At 35.8% G+C, this 16117-nt stretch overlaps 1 protein-coding gene across 4 annotated transcripts in view; it reads right to left on the reverse strand.

The window, feature by feature from the left end:
• Positions 1-3625: 3625 nt before the first annotated feature.
• Positions 3626-16117, reverse strand: part of LOC122258302 (kanadaptin) — a 13123-nt gene continuing 631 nt past the window's right edge. For 2 of the 4 annotated variants that reach the window (XM_086546322.1, XM_086546321.1), the window contains exons 2-13: positions 14336-14629; positions 13751-13905; positions 12421-12610; positions 11360-11549; positions 10930-11113; positions 9849-9991; positions 6899-7062; positions 6319-6489; positions 6026-6131; positions 5557-5654; positions 4602-5177; positions 3626-4366 (exon numbers count right to left, since the gene is read on the reverse strand). In XM_086546322.1, the coding sequence (XP_086402448.1) occupies positions 4226-4366; positions 4602-5177; positions 5557-5654; positions 6026-6131; positions 6319-6489; positions 6899-7062; positions 9849-9991; positions 10930-11113; positions 11360-11549; positions 12421-12610; positions 13751-13905; positions 14336-14620 (2403 nt within the window). In that variant the 5' untranslated portion in view covers positions 14621-14629 and the 3' untranslated portion in view covers positions 3626-4225. Of the gene's footprint in view, positions 4367-4601; positions 5181-5556; positions 5655-6025; positions 6132-6318; positions 6490-6898; positions 7063-9848; positions 9992-10929; positions 11114-11359; positions 11550-12420; positions 12611-13750; positions 13906-14335; positions 14630-16117 lie in introns of all 4 variants that reach the window. The other 2 variants (XM_086546320.1, XM_086546319.1) reach the window with 1 other exon arrangement.

The raw sequence follows: 16117 nt of genomic DNA on the forward strand, positions 1-16117 counted from the left end.
ATCATATTTACTTACAATAACACATTTACAATCACCAATCGGTAGTTTTTTTCATTTTCGCCGGAAGCGCCTTTTCATACCGATTCCAGTAGATAAACGGCTGAAAATAAGTCATTGTGATTCATGCAGGACTTCATCATATCTTATAGTAAACCTTGAAACGTACACAAATCGGGGCATATACCGTACATATACATTATTCCTATTTACTTGCAACATGGACATACGCCTTTTTTTCACGTAAACAAGACCCTCAACCCGAGAGGAAAACCAGTCCGCCATTACCTACAACCGATGCTAATAAGCCAGAAGCAGAGTCGTTGAGCCTTGGTTCTGATGACCTGACTATGCCGGTTAATATTACAGCTGGATTAGGTAAGAGGAATTTGTGTTTACCTTCTGTATAATGCAGATGTGCAATTTCATTCTAGTTCGTTGCGCGATTAATCTATGCTTCCGAAGAAAAATGTTTTGAAGATTATTTACGCTTACATGATGGAGCAGATTTCAAGGTAGTTATATGCTTCTTTTGCATTCAAGCTGAATAAAAAGAGTATCTTATCTTTAAATCAGAAGATACGTTGATCAGAATGGATTTGGAAATTGGAATAACGCCATTAAAGTGTCATTAAAGACCTCAATGATAATCACTGGTCATTTTAAAAAAAAGGTCGAACTATGTGACCCAAGATACACATCTGAACAACTTTCCGCCAGAGTACCATTACGGAAGCTCATTACTTCGAGGAAACACATAGTTGGAACAAGGGTTAGCGATCAAGGGACATACTAATAGCATTAATAATTTCCAGGTACTGTTTGGAAATGATGATAATGAGATGAGTTTAGAAGTGAGATGATACTCTACACAAGCCCAGTCGACCAAGGTTAAATTCTTCAATTGATGAGGAACATAATATTCAGATGAATATGCAAGGAAATATACAAAGATTTCAAGGAATTTCTTATTGTAGGATGTGAAAGTCAAGGCGCTAAGCAAGTGTGGGTTTATGTGAGATGTGCAAGTCATTCTCTTCCTGAGATAGCAATATGGGTAGCGGTAAATACAAGAACGCTGCAATACTGAAGTAAAAAAGACACAACCATTAGCAATAAGCATAAGCACTTCAAACGATGTAGTGGTATTTCAGATAGGAATGAACACATTAAAGGCAGCATAACGAGTCACTTAGCTTTACGAAGAGCCGGGAAACTCCAAGCCTTTTTATTTTGGTTCTCCCAATCGGCTGAAGCCTATTCGTTCCCATACGTTGGCTTACGAGAACATCCGTTGCGAAGGTTATGAAAGAAAGTGTAAATGATAAGAATAATAAAAAAAAATGGTAACGTAATACAAGGCCTTTACAATATAGCAGAAGAATTTGAAACAAGTACATCGCCAAGTAACAACGAAGTGAGAACACGTTTCAGCTCGATTCACACACTACTGAGCCTACTTATAATATTTAAATCATTCCAACCTGGACGTTCTGGAACACTCCGATAAAATATCAAAAGGATTAAGTGTGGTTGAAGCTGGCACGGTGGAAGGTACAGAGAATGTCCTCAGACAACTAGGGGAAGCATCTGACGGGAAGAAAATTTTGTTATGTGACTACAGAAACCCTGAAGAAAGTTGGGTTGTGATCACGGAAGGTTCATAGAAAATATCAGTCTAGTGTTTCGCTATATGTAGTTGCTGGGTATTTTAAAGTAACTGACCATGTCATATTTAATTTGCATGTGTATTTTCCTTAGGGACTTGGAGGAATATTGCAAGTTGATAAATTTACTCTTGATATAATTGGAGCTGTAAGTAAATATCCTGAACTGTCTAAATACAATGCCACTTTCCTATTTTTTAACCTCAGTTTCAACCCCATAAAAAAATATCTAAACCTATGAACGTTGAAGTCAATCAGAAGTTACTCCCGTATGGAATAAGTACTAATCTCACCGTAAATTTCCGTTCAGCTGAGCAGTTGTTCAGCAGACGTTTAAAACCACATAAGAACGCACCCGTGACTCCGCGAAGACTAAATTCATGCTTATGTGACCTTCACGAAGACCTTTTAGCAGGAATAGATCCGCCAGAACGAACTGTTTGTTGTTCTAATCATTAATCCGTTGGACATACTCGACTTGTTATTACTCATTTGATATACTTAGAGATTAACGTTAGATCAGCATGTTATTTTTTTGCTATTTACTACTTCATGTTACTTTTGTGAATTATCAGTAAAGCAAATCTTGTAGATGTAGATGTGCAGCTTGTAGATGACCGTAAATCGGAACGTGTAGTTGTGTAAATTGTTCATTTCATTTTCATATTACTTTTGACAAATAGTAATACGGCTTTTCTTTTGATCTTTTTATTTGTGACTATCATTCAAATCCGGTTATTTGAACGAGAATTGATAAGTTAGGTAATGAGTTGCTCAAAATCAAGTTTTCAACATAACCGTTACATTACTATCAATAAGCAAATTTTGAGATATTCATAAATATGCATGTATATATATATCTATATATATATATATATATATATATATAGATATATATATATATATATATATATATATATATTATATATATATTTATATATGTATATATATATATATATATATATATATATATATATATATATATATATATATATATATATATATATATAATATATATATATATATATATATATATATATATATATATATATATATATATATATATATATATATATATATATATATATATATATATAGACACAAAATTAAAGACCTTTCTTAAGGGATTCTCCACACAAAGAAAAGTTTAGCAAAACCACTACTAAAATCTTGACAGACCATGACATTAAGGAAAAGAGAAAGTTTAACAAAATTTATGTATACATGACAAGATCAAAAAGTTGTCAGGGTGAAAGAAATTTAAGCAAAAGTGCACTCTAGAGCCATGAATAAAAAATCTACTGAAAACTTTAATATTTACTGAATAAGTGAGAGCCTTTTTAGTTTGAGCAGTCACATTAGAATGCATAACACAGAGCAAAATGCTTGCAGTTTTCTTGAAAGCTGTATTACATCTAAAAGTATAAACATGATAATAATTTTAATCCTATAACAAGGCACTATCAAAATAGACAAGAAAATGATGTTTGTGATCAGTCTGAATAAAAATAAGTGTGTACAATATCTTTAATAATCTCAAACAATTAATGATAAAGAATGATTCTTTCTTAGATCTGATGACCAGCAAGTTTCATTACAAAGTAAAGGGACATGATCTTCTAATTAGGTGATACTAGATTAAAGTCACAAGATATTGGACTAACATAGGATTATAAGTTGTTCAAATCAATGATTATTCATTAAAAAAGATTTTGAAGAGATTAGATAGTTTGCTGTACTAATACTCCACTCCGAGTTCCGATTCATCTTCTCGTGTGTAAGCTTGTAACACTTAGATAAATATCAACTTACCAGAAATAAATACTTGAATTGTGGTTCTTCATTAATGAACAGAGAGAGATCATTCACAAACTTACCGTGTTGAAAATGTATTGTTATACAGATTCGCCTGTATATTGTGGACATGATGGAGGAATACACACAGAACAAGACACTAAAACTTTCAGAAAATATCATTTTATTATTTGCAACACAATGGACTGGGAAAGAGTGGATCTCTTGCCTGCATTTCTGTCCTCTTAAAATATATATTTGTATAAATAATACTTCTCCATGGGAACTGACTGAGTCATTTCCTATTAAAAGAATTTATTTGTGACTGAAATACAACATACATATCACACTTATGAAACAGTGTTAAAAGATAGTTGTTTTCAACCTTATTCCATATTATAACAACTCGGTATAATAATCTGAGAAAATTCCTTCGGGGAAAAATGTCTTTGACTTAATCTTTTATCATTTACTAATCAAAGAAAACAAAGAATTATGCACAAGAACTACAGCCATTTGCCTATCATCTAAAAATGGTAATACATCATATGAAAACCTTTAAAAAAAAAATGGCATCAATGAAAAATTAAATGCACAATTCACCAACCAATATATACATTGATTATAATTCTTCAAGTATCTGCAATTTTTCTAACAGATTATTTCTAACACCTTATTCTAAAAATAAACCACATCTTTCTATCCATTTCACCATTTCTTAATAGTTCTTGTACTATTCACAGGAAAAGATTCATAGTTGTTTATAATCAGTAACCAAGCTTGTCATTTAGGCTAGTGCGGCCATCGCCTGTCTGCTTAGCTGGAGGGACCCAGGTGTCGTAGTTGGGATTATCTTCGTCAAACCTGGGATATTTCTTTTCGTGTTTTTTCTTGGCCTTTTTGGGCTCCTGGGAAAAAAAAAGAAAGTGTGAAAGTAAAAATCAGCTGAAGACAAGCATATTACAAATACAAATTACTATCTATGAAAAAGAAGAAATAACAATGAATGAATAAATAAAAGGGAAAATTTGGACAAGTTCAAGATAACCAAAAGATAAGATCATTTAATAATTTAATAACTCAATGTGACACTAAAATACAAAGTTACCACATCTACAGCTATGGAACACCTCAAGCCCTTACCCGCTGAGAAGCTCTCACAAGCTCCAAGGTGGGAGGTAATGCAGGACCCATCACCCTCTGCTTTTTCCCTGGGGGAGTGTCTTCTTTTACGTCACTCTGTGAGGCGGTTTTACCCTTTGAATCCTGGGATGGGAGGCTTTTCTCCGACTCACTAGCGCTGCTCTTGGCTGGGTCAGTAAGGCTGTGACCTCCACTAATGGCTATATCTTGGCTAGCCTTACTTTCACTGGACTCTGGGACTGCTGACCCTTTCTCCTGAGGTGGCCCCATGCAGCCACTAACACTCTCTGTCTGTGGAACTACAAATCTTCCATTTTCGCCGGGGTCAGCGACGAACTCTGTACAAGGCACTGGTGATCTTTCCTCCTGTTGTATGGGTGATTTAGTTCTTGGCATCTCTGGGGGTTTGAAGTCTTCCCTCGATGACGTGGCTACCTTGGGCTTGGGCTTGGGTTTGGGTTTGGAGACTGGACGAGGTGGAGGAGGCTCATCGTCTTCGTCATCTAATCTCTTCAGTTTCAACTTCTTCTCTGGCTCTTCTTCCAGGAAAGCCTTGTGCACTTGGAAGGTTGGCTCCTGCTAATAAATATTGTGTAAGTATTAAATAGTTCTGAAAATAGACTAAAAAGATTTGTATACATGACTTATCCCATGTTGCCACCTCATGGATGATAATGATATTAAAATCCCAATAAAATAAAGTCATATTAAACCATACAGAAGATAACAAGGTAGAAAGAAAAATGGAAAACTATGATTCATAGAGGTATCTATACTTCCCCAAAATATAATAAAAAACAGGGATCTCTTTTAGCTTTTTACTTTGACACATCTGAAGAAGAATGACTGACATGTAACATCCATTTTCAGGTGTTAAGCAACTTAATTCATTTCTACACTTGACCGTCACTGAATCGTCATTATACACTCCTAAAAAAAAAAATCATATACTTACTTTCGGTTGTGGTTTTGTAAAGAAGGCAGCTTTTTTCAACAGCATTTGCTTTCTACTCATAGCCTCAGCTGGCACCTTTTGACTGCTGCTTTGATCACCTGTAAAGTGATTGTGAACATTTGAGTTATGAGGAAAGTGAAACGAGTTAACCAACCACTGGCATCTCAGGATTTCTTGAGATACTTCAGGACTATGAAGCAGTCCTGATCCGTAATCATATGGAACTATGAATTTTGCACACTCAAAAGATTAAGAAAGCACAGAAAAAGAATATAGCAGATAGTAAATAATTATGCTTATCCTGAAAATCTTTTATAAGTATTTGTTACATTATGGCATAAGTACTATTTCATATCATATATACTACTTTATCTACTTTTATCTATCTATGACCAAAAACTAGAAAGTAAAAGAAATTGTACAATATAATCTAAAAAAAAAAAAATATGTCTCCCTAATAACATCGTACCAAGTTTTGAGGTGTAAGGCTTCATTTCCTGGACGCCAAATGGTCGCGCGACATTAGTCAATCTTCGGAGTCTCAGTTCCTCCTTTCGTAATTCAATGGCACGCAGCTGGAAAAAATACCCAGAAAGACGTATTGATATCTATATTCTTCTGTTTGTCTGTGTATTTATATGAATAAAAATACATATATATCCATATATCCAATGATGTTCAAACCAACATAAACTCTGCATAAAAAAAAAAAATAAATAAAAAAAAAAAATAAAGTACCTACTGGTACCTCGGACAACTCACCTTCCACATGACTCTCTTGTGCTTGTCCGGCACCTGCGTCTTCAACTTCTGCATGAAGGAATCGAGGTCTTCCTCTTCTTCGGCGTCTGCTTCCTGCTTCAGGCGGTCAGCTTCCGCCAGTTTCTCCTCCAGTGACGAGAGCTCCTCTATCACTTCTTTGTATTTTGTAAGCTGAAGTGAAAAATAGTAATAAGGAGAAAGTTTCACCATGTTTTACCCTGCCAATTTGAAAACTGCTGTATCTGAAATGAATACCAATATGTGTGGTGGCATGTGCTTCAGTTGCAAGAGTTGAAACTATGCTTTTGCACATTGCAAGTATTATAGATATAAAAAGAAAGTTAATAAGAATGACAATGGGAGGAAACCTAGAGAGAGGATAAGACTAGTAAAAGAAAGAACAAAATAACAAGAGTGAGTTAAAAAATCAATAAATAAATAAAAAAAGAGAAAGAAAACCACAAAAAAAAGAAAGAACAAAAGGAAAGAAATCCCAAGAAACAATAATTTTTTTTTATTAATCAAATACAATAAACCAAAAAAAAGGAAAAAATCAGGAGACAGACAGCCCAAAACCCACCAACGAGTCGTAGGTCTCAGCAGATCCGCCCTCCTTTCCACTATCCTTCTTCATCCGCTTGAGCCGCTTCCGCTCCACATCACCCGTCCGGTCCAGGAAGTTGTCCTCATCAGAGTCATAATAATCATTTTCCGCCCAGTCTCGCCTCTTACGCTCGTGGCTCTCTGCGTTGGGATAAGAGGCCGGCGGTCATTTCTTATAATCTCTTTTTGGCATTTTCTCTCCTTTTTTGTTGTGTTATTTACATTTGATATACCATGCTTTTATTTTTTCTTTCTTTGTCCGCATTTTAAAATTTTGATTTACCTATTGGGTATTTTGCTAATCTGTTTAGTTTTGATATTTCTTTATTCACTTTTTTCACACTCCATTATTACCTACAAGAATTTATGCATCCCTCCACCTTATAATCATATTACCATATTCAGTTCAGTTCAGACAGATTTGCGAAGACGTCGCTTCGCCCGGGCTATATGCACAAGGCAGCCCGGCCTCTGCCAGCTATGAGTGCTGACTCATCTTATCTAATCTTATCTTATCATCATCGCTGAATTTAATTCAGCTCAGTTCAGAGAGATTTTGCGAAGACATCGCTTCGCCCGGGTTGTGTGGATGGGGTAGCCCGGTCTCTATTGGCTATAAGTGTTACCATATTTGTACTGTTAGACTGTCATACGTTTTAGAAGTAATTTTTTTGTATCCACTTTAACAACTTACTTATCTACTTGTTTTAAAGGTTCATTCATTTATCCATTTTAAAAGATTATATACTTAGCCAGTTTCAAAGTTTCCTATGCATCTAGGTTTCTAGGTTTGATGAACCATCCATCAATTTTCTTTAACCCATTAGCAGCGGATGGCATGATTTGCTGCAAAGGCAGTCAGTCATAGACGCTGATGGCACCGTGCCAGACAATGTAAACCAGCCATCCTACTGCACAAATATTTATTTAATATCATGACCAATGGGTTAAAGGAATATCCATTTATCTCTTTTAAAAAAGGAAATCCATTTGTCCACTTTCAAAGCTCTTCCATGTATCAACTTGAGTATCATCCAACAATAGTTCTAGTTTACTATTTACTCACAGTTTTCAAAGTGTTTTTATTTGCTTTGATAACCTGACAAATTTGGTGGTATGACAGTTACCTCTACTTATGACTATGACCCAACGAAAATGGACGGTATTTATAAATGCCATAGTGAGGTTTACCCTAAGTTCAGGATGGCACCTATCCATGCCATGCCAAGGAGGCTGGTCAATGATCTGCACACTACACAGACATGGTGCCTTATGGCTTCAATGGTGCTATTTCCTAAGACGCAGCCTTCCAAATTCAGTCTAAACCCTTTTGATACTACTATAATTCTAGAGGCAATCCACAGGAAGTGGAAGAAAACATTGACTCCCCACTCCTGAGTTTTGGTTCAAGCCTTGAGATCAATCTTGACACAAGCAGCCAATGCAGATGAATTACTTCCCTGTGGCATTAAGCTAACAAAATTAATCAATTCAAAATGCCATGTCATGTCAATTATCACCACCTTGGTGCAAGTGCTTATCACAAATTAGTACCACCAAGGGCCACTCCCTTGGCACAGAAGACTTAGGCAGACCTCATAATGGAGAAGACCAGTGTCAATGCCCCTTAGCTGGATTCTCAATGATGTAAACTAAAAAACAATGAGGAAGGTAGCACTTGAACTAAAGTGCTGGAATATAAGAGTTGCTGGTATAAAACAGGATCCTCCTCATTATCATACTTATTATCATCAAATCAATACCATCATGGTCATCCATTCTCTAAAAGCCAGTTTTTATATCCTTAATTGTTGAATAAAACACTAATTCTAACCTAATTTTGCTTGTTATCAATTGCAGTGTTTTCACATTTCATGGATAATCACATATGTATAATTCAGTTCAAATATAAAACCTTTATCAGGCTTAAATGTTAAGCATAATTTTTTTTTGCAAATACTAGGAGTATGATAGCTATCGACAATTATCATACACCTAGCTTCCTGAGATGTGCAAAAGTCTTGTTAATTCTTGACTGATACTCCACTTACATTTTAACCCTCTCTGGACGGGTGGTACAGTACTGTACCGCTCATTCAAAAGCCCAGTGGCCGGGCGGCACAGTATTGTGCCAGCCATTTAATTGATTTAGGCCTAAGCGTTCAAAAGCCCCGGCATTGTGACATTCAAGGCTAGAATGCCCCCGTCGTGAGTGGGTTAACAGAACACAACTGCATTTTATTAGTTTCAGTTATTGTATTCCTGCTTTTAAAACAACAGATATCCTTTAGGACAAGGATATTTGAGGATGTTTTTCTCACTTTGAAGGATGACTGAATAAAGATTCTGTGTTGTCATATGACCTATTGAGCATTCACTTTTTACCATTGTGAACAAGCAACTGGACAACACTTTCTTATTCATTTATACAAAAGGCGAACGTATTTTGTGCTAGACTTTTGCTATGCATATACACTTATTGATGCATACCGTTAAACAATCCAAAAGAGGCAGAGGTTGCAAACTCTTCCTTAAATTTCCAGACATATCAAATATTTTTACTTAATGTTGATGAGTAATTTACCACTTCAAATCAAATTTGTATGATTTGTGCTCTCAAAAGGCTAAATTTCGAAGGTAATTTTGTAGAGTAAATAGGTTATCATCAACAACTATTTTGCTTTGCAACATGGTTTGCAAGAAACAGAAACTTCAGGAACCTTCAGCAAGTCAGTAGTAACTTGCTTCACATTACACATTACTTCACATTCTATTTTATATGTTATTACTCTTAGAAAAATATAGAAAAAGATCAAAAGACATAAGGACATCTCCAAATATTCTTCCTTTTCAACCATCAACTTGCTAGAAACAAAGGCAAACCTCAGGTAAAATAACTTCCTCTCCGTGAAAAAGAAAAATCTCACCATGCTTAGCTTGTCTCAAAATCCCAATTCTATCCAGGAGTCTGCAAGCCTCCAGAGCGCACTGAACCACCACATCTTTCTTCTTTCCTCGGTGTTCTGCGATGGCCACCAGCGGTCCACCACCCGGCCCCGGCACAGGTAGTCTGAAAGGGTACATCATGAGGGTGGGGTATCTGATGCTTGGTGAAAGTAGACATTTTACCTGACACCTCTCATTTTATTTTCATTCTGGAGTTACCTGACAGGTTTGAATGTTATTCTTTATAATTATTATCATCACCATTATCATTGTTCTTAGCATTATCATAATCATGCCTCCAGAGTGCATTGAACCACCATATCTTTTTCTATCATAGAAACTCAGACAAACGGTTAAATGACATCAAGATGTTAGTGTCATCAGAGTTATTGATGCAGTGCAAAGGAACTCTAATCAGATGTAAATCACACACTCACAAAGCACCATACATTCATTCATACACACACACACACACACACACACACACACACACACACACACACACACACACACACACACACACACACACACACACACACACACACACACACACACACACACACACACACACACACACACACACACACACACACACACACACACACACACACACACACACACACACACACACACACACACACACACACACACACACACACACACACACACACACACACACAGAGCAGAGAAAAGATAAATATCTTGCCACTCACAACATTCTGACTTTTAAACATATAGCACAGTTTAGAGTAGAGGCACATAACTCACTCTAGGCAAAATGGATCAAATTTTCAAGATGGGGGAGGGGAGTGTGTGAAAAAAGGGGAGGGTAAAAAGGAGGTGAGAGTGGGAGATCAGCAGAAAGAGAGGAAATTGGGGAGTTTATATTTTTTTAGAAAAGGGGAGGAGGAAAGGAGGGAAAGTAGAAGTAGGAGAGTAGAAGAGAGTAAGAAGAGTGAAGGGTATGGGATCAGCTTACTCAGTGGGGGACAAGGAGTTATGAGAGAGGGTGTACAGGAAAAACACATAGAGCATGGTCTAGAGAGGACACATGTCACTCACTCTAATCTACATCTGTAATTTCCAGGGCTGATGTCGTCGGTTTCGTATTCTGGGAGGTCGTAGCCTTCTCGCTCGTACCAGCCTCTGAGGGTCTTCTTCGGATCATCTAAGTAGAGTTCCTCATTGAGAGAAGCAAATGGATTCACATCACTCTCTCCATCTTCCCCTTCCTCTGCATCATCACCTGGGAAAATCAATATCATTTTAGAAAGTAAAATAAGCTAAGCAGTATCCGTGACACTGATTTAGGTACCTAAAATGACATCAACATGATCATATCACCAAGATTAACAGAGCAAAAGGATTTAAATGAGTTGACTACAGAGGAGCAAAGCAGTATATTGGAGCATGAACCAACTATCTTTTTTTTTTCAAAGTAATATATAAAAGTGACATGGGGAAATGAAACAACAAGAAATTACAGCCTTACCCATTCCCCAATCTATGCCTCTGCTTTCCTCCTCTTTCCCCTCCAGAGCCTCCCTTTTCCTTCTCTCTCTGTCGTCTTCTTCTATCTCTCCACTTTCCAGTTTCTCGAGCTTCTCCAGGCGCTTTGCTGCTGCCGCTTTCAGTTCTGTTACCGTCTGCTCCATCTCAGGTTCCTCATCTTCTTCTGGTCCCTGTGAAAGACATGAGAGTCTGTGATTATAAAAAAAAAAAAAAAAAAAGAGAGAGAGAGAGAGAGAGAGAGAGAGAGAGAAAGAGCAAAAGAGAGAGAAAATACTACATGGAAATAATGGTAAAAGCTGACAAATAATTTCATAACAAAAATAATTCACCATCAAACTCCATTTCAGGTGAATCCACCATTGGAAGATATACCAATACCATCTCTGAATCATTTAATGCATGTTTTTATTGGAAAAGAAGATCTGGCATGAAATTATGTATTTAATATTTCTTTCCCAACTGTGCCTTTTTCAAAAATAAAATATGTAAGTTTTAACCTTTAAGTTGAAATATCTCACAAGAGGTTGAACATCATCTCATTCACTACACCCCAGCATCCACTTGACATACTACAGTTCTATATCGCTGCTGCTATATAAATATCCATCATTTAATTGATTTTACTGAGGTTGCTGAAAAATATAGAGTAATTTTGGAATTCATTTCCACTATTTCTTAATATTTCTATTTCATCTTTTTACCAGAAGGTGCACAAAAATATCTCTGGATTTTCAACTCTTCATCTGAAATTCTTGAATTAATTACAGTTATTCTTTGACTTACATTTCTACAAATACCAAGCGTGGCACTCATAGCCTGTGTATGGATATAAAACTAAAAGGCAATAAAAAAATAAAAAAAGCAAGCAAGCAAGCAAGCTCCAATCACACCTAAAAACACAAAACTCAAAGCAACAAACCAACCGCACCAAAATCAGAAAAGATCACCCCACCTCCACCCCCTCCCACCCCCACCCTCAACCCCAACTCTGCTCCCTAAACCCCAGCCCAACCCCCCAACCCCTCAACCCCCCCAACACACCTGCAAAATCATCATTCTTGTGCTCCCTCCGAGCTTGATCATGTGGCCCACTTTGAGCCTGTAGTAAGTGTGCGGCTTCATCTGGTGCTTGTTGTGGAAGGAGCCGTGAGTGCTGCCGAGGTCGTAGGCGTAAAACCCGCGGGCTGCTTCCTCACTGGCCTCGCTTCTGTACTGAATCACACAGTGGAATCTAAAAATGGGATGAGAGGAATGTTGAGTATTGTTTGTAAAGATATCACTGTCATGCAATAGGTTTTATTGATCTAATATGCTGTTATAATAATCATCTATGAATTCATCTTCATCTGGGGATAACAACTTTCAACTTCCAATAATATCTATACATATAATGTCTCCACACTTGAACACAAAACTAATTTACTGAACTCATTTTTTTTAACTTTTGAGATTTATTTGACAGCTTAACGTATGGGATGAACAACACTGATCAAAATTAAAGCAATAAAGATATAGACAAATTAATGTGTAAATCTATAAAAATAATTTCCATTGTCATTATAATAATAATATACTAATAACATGGGCAATACAATCATAATAATAATAATAATAATAATAATAATAATAATAATAATAAAAATAATAATAATAATAATAATAACAACAATAACAACAACAACATCAACAACAACAACAACAACAACAACAACAACAACAACAACAACAACAACAACAACAACAACAACAACAATAATAATAATAATAATAATAATAATAATAATAATAATAATAATAATAATAATAACGGCAACAACAATAAAATAATAATAAAAAAAAACAATAATAATAATAATGATGATAATATTAACCCATTCTGACGGGCCCGGCGATAAGTGGAAATCCCCTATGCCGGGCCTATGCAATATTGCATCAGGAACGTCAAACTGGTGTGTCGCCCTCTCATTAGGCATTTAGCTGTGTCACACGGGTGCGACACACCGTCATCATAGGGTTAATAACAACAGAAATAATAATAATAATAATAATAATAATAAGAAAAATACGAAGAATAAGAGAAAGAAGTAGAAGCATAATATCATTATCACTTTTATTATCATTGTTATCATCATCATTATTATTATTTTCCTTCTTTACTATTACTATTACACTATTATTATTACTATTATCATTATCATCATGATCAAGATCATTATCATTATATTATCATTATCATTATAATCATCAATATCATCATGATCATTATCATTATGATAATCATTATTACTACTATTAGCATTATCATAAAGAAAATACTAATAACAACTTCATCAACAACAACAATAATGATTATAAGAGCAATCAACCTAACCTAGATACTGATGGATGCTCCATGGTAATATCACACTGCGCAAGGCGACCGATGACGAAGAAGGGCTTGTTGAGAGCTACAGTCTCCACGATTGTACCATTCTTGAGAATTTCAAAAGAATAGTCATGACTGGGTACACCGCTCCATTTGGGTTCCTGTGAGATATATTAGTGTATGTTACTTGTAGTTCTCAAATACTAAATGGCAATTTATGCAACGAGATCTGTAATGATTTATCACTTAATGAAGTATACTAACACATAATACATATGGTTCACATATAGAGTCTATGAAAAAGATCAGTCCATTATGGGTTAAGAATTCTTACTTCACTGATCTTTAGAATTATACTTTTTTTTTTGACATTTTGAAAAGTGCAGCTTAGACATTCACTATCTCCTAATATGATCAAAGTTTAGCTACCAAAAAAGCTTGAATAAATAGAAATAAATTTGATTAATATCAAAGATTCTGTCAATTATCACTCAGGTACACTTCAATTATCATAGGCTATAAAGGCTATAAAGACATAGACTATAAAGAAATAATCATCTAATGCACTAGATCACCCTACAAACAACAAACCTTATACGGGACTGGGACAGATTTCTCTACTAATTGCTGTGCTGGGGATTTCGATGAAATCTTTTTCTGTGGAGCAGGTGCCACTGCTTGATCTTTACTCTCTTCCTCTTCTTCCACCTTCGCTTCCTCAGATGGCTTCGTGGTTGACCTCTGGCTCTTTGCTATGAACACGGGCTTCTTGAAGTCCAATCCCCCGGGCACCTTGAAGTCTTCTGTTTGCTCTTCGGTGACGTCTTCCTGGGACGAAGGCTCGGTGTTCTCCTCTTTTTTGACGTCCTCGTCCATCTTTCAGTCCTAATTGGCGTAATCATATAAAATCCTTGTTTAAAAAGAAAGGGCTAACAGGAAATCATCAAGATATAAGCTAGTATAAGGACTAAGATTTCTAAACATTCAAGAAATGGGATTTGCTTTACTGTTTTGTGTTGTTTGTTTTTTCTACTTTCTTTTTATCCAAATGTTATGCCATACTCTATATTTGAGGACAGGAAAGAAAAAAAAGAAAGAAAGAAAGATGAAATTAAAAAAGAGGGTTAACATAATTTCACAAAATCTTTCACACCTATTATTGATTTATAATTACTTTGTATGAACACTGGTTATCATATATCAACCGACTTAGCTTAAAAGGTGGTGAGGGTATTTAGAATATATTACCACAGTTATTACAGAGGAAAATTATATGAGTTGGGAAATACACTAATCAGAATCGATAATACAAAGAATATATATGAATTGTATGCAATAGGGTGAAAAAATCAGAAACACTTTTTAAAACTATGTCTGAAGCCACAAGTGACTTTCATCTCCTGCTTCAAACTTATGCTATACTTATAAAGACTTCAAAAAATAAGTTCAAATTGCTGTCAATATAAGTGGCAATCATGATTCATCTAAGTAAATGTTAAGTAATCCACTAGTAGTGCAAGCAAGTGAGCATACAAAAGAGAGACAGAGAGAGATAGGCAGCATATGCCACATCATCTTATTCAGAGATTAGGATTAATAAATTGAGAGATCGATCCCTGATTCTTCCTTCATAATGAAAGTGGGATTGAACACTAAGAAAGGTAGGCTGAAATACAGACCACTTATTCAAGGAGAAGATATCATACAGAGTACACTAAGGATGATGTAACTCTGTCTGTCTGAGTATCTGAGACCCCAGGCAGGTTTGTAATTTATGTAATTTTGAATATGTATTTTCCAGATAGAATGATGACTCACATAAGGGAAGATAAAAAAAAAATATATATATATATATAAATGTAATATCAACAAAATCAGGTGTTTCCAAGAGAGTTGTTTGTTATCATCTGCAAGGATGCATTTGCAGGACCTAGTGAATAGCATGCTACTTACCAAGTCTGTGATCAGTTTATAAAGACTAGGTACCATTAAATTTATGGATTTAATGCATTTCATATTTACTGGCCAACTGTAATAAATCAGGAGTGGCACATCAAGCAACGGCAATGGCCTCCACCCCTTTCAGCACACTGATGACAACTCAACATAGCTCTACCAGATAGAGCTTACAGATATGACCTCCCTGGCAATTTACCATTGAAGAAGGAAAGTCAAAGCTCTAATTTACTAGAATATTTTCGGTGCAGGTTTGCTTGCCTTTACCTTAATATTGTAGGCACAAAGGTCACCGTGATCACCAGATAACATACAACTGTCACGGCGGTAGTCATTGGTTAATGCTCTACGACACTTGATATAGCACCCATAAAAGGAAGGTTGCTGGGGAATGGCCCCAAAGAAATCAGATATGAG

Source organism: Penaeus japonicus, unplaced genomic scaffold, assembly GCF_977035675.1.
Source record: "Penaeus japonicus unplaced genomic scaffold, GWHDUDI00000001_assembly GWHDUDI00000017, whole genome shotgun sequence".
Taxonomy (NCBI): domain Eukaryota; kingdom Metazoa; phylum Arthropoda; class Malacostraca; order Decapoda; family Penaeidae; genus Penaeus; species Penaeus japonicus.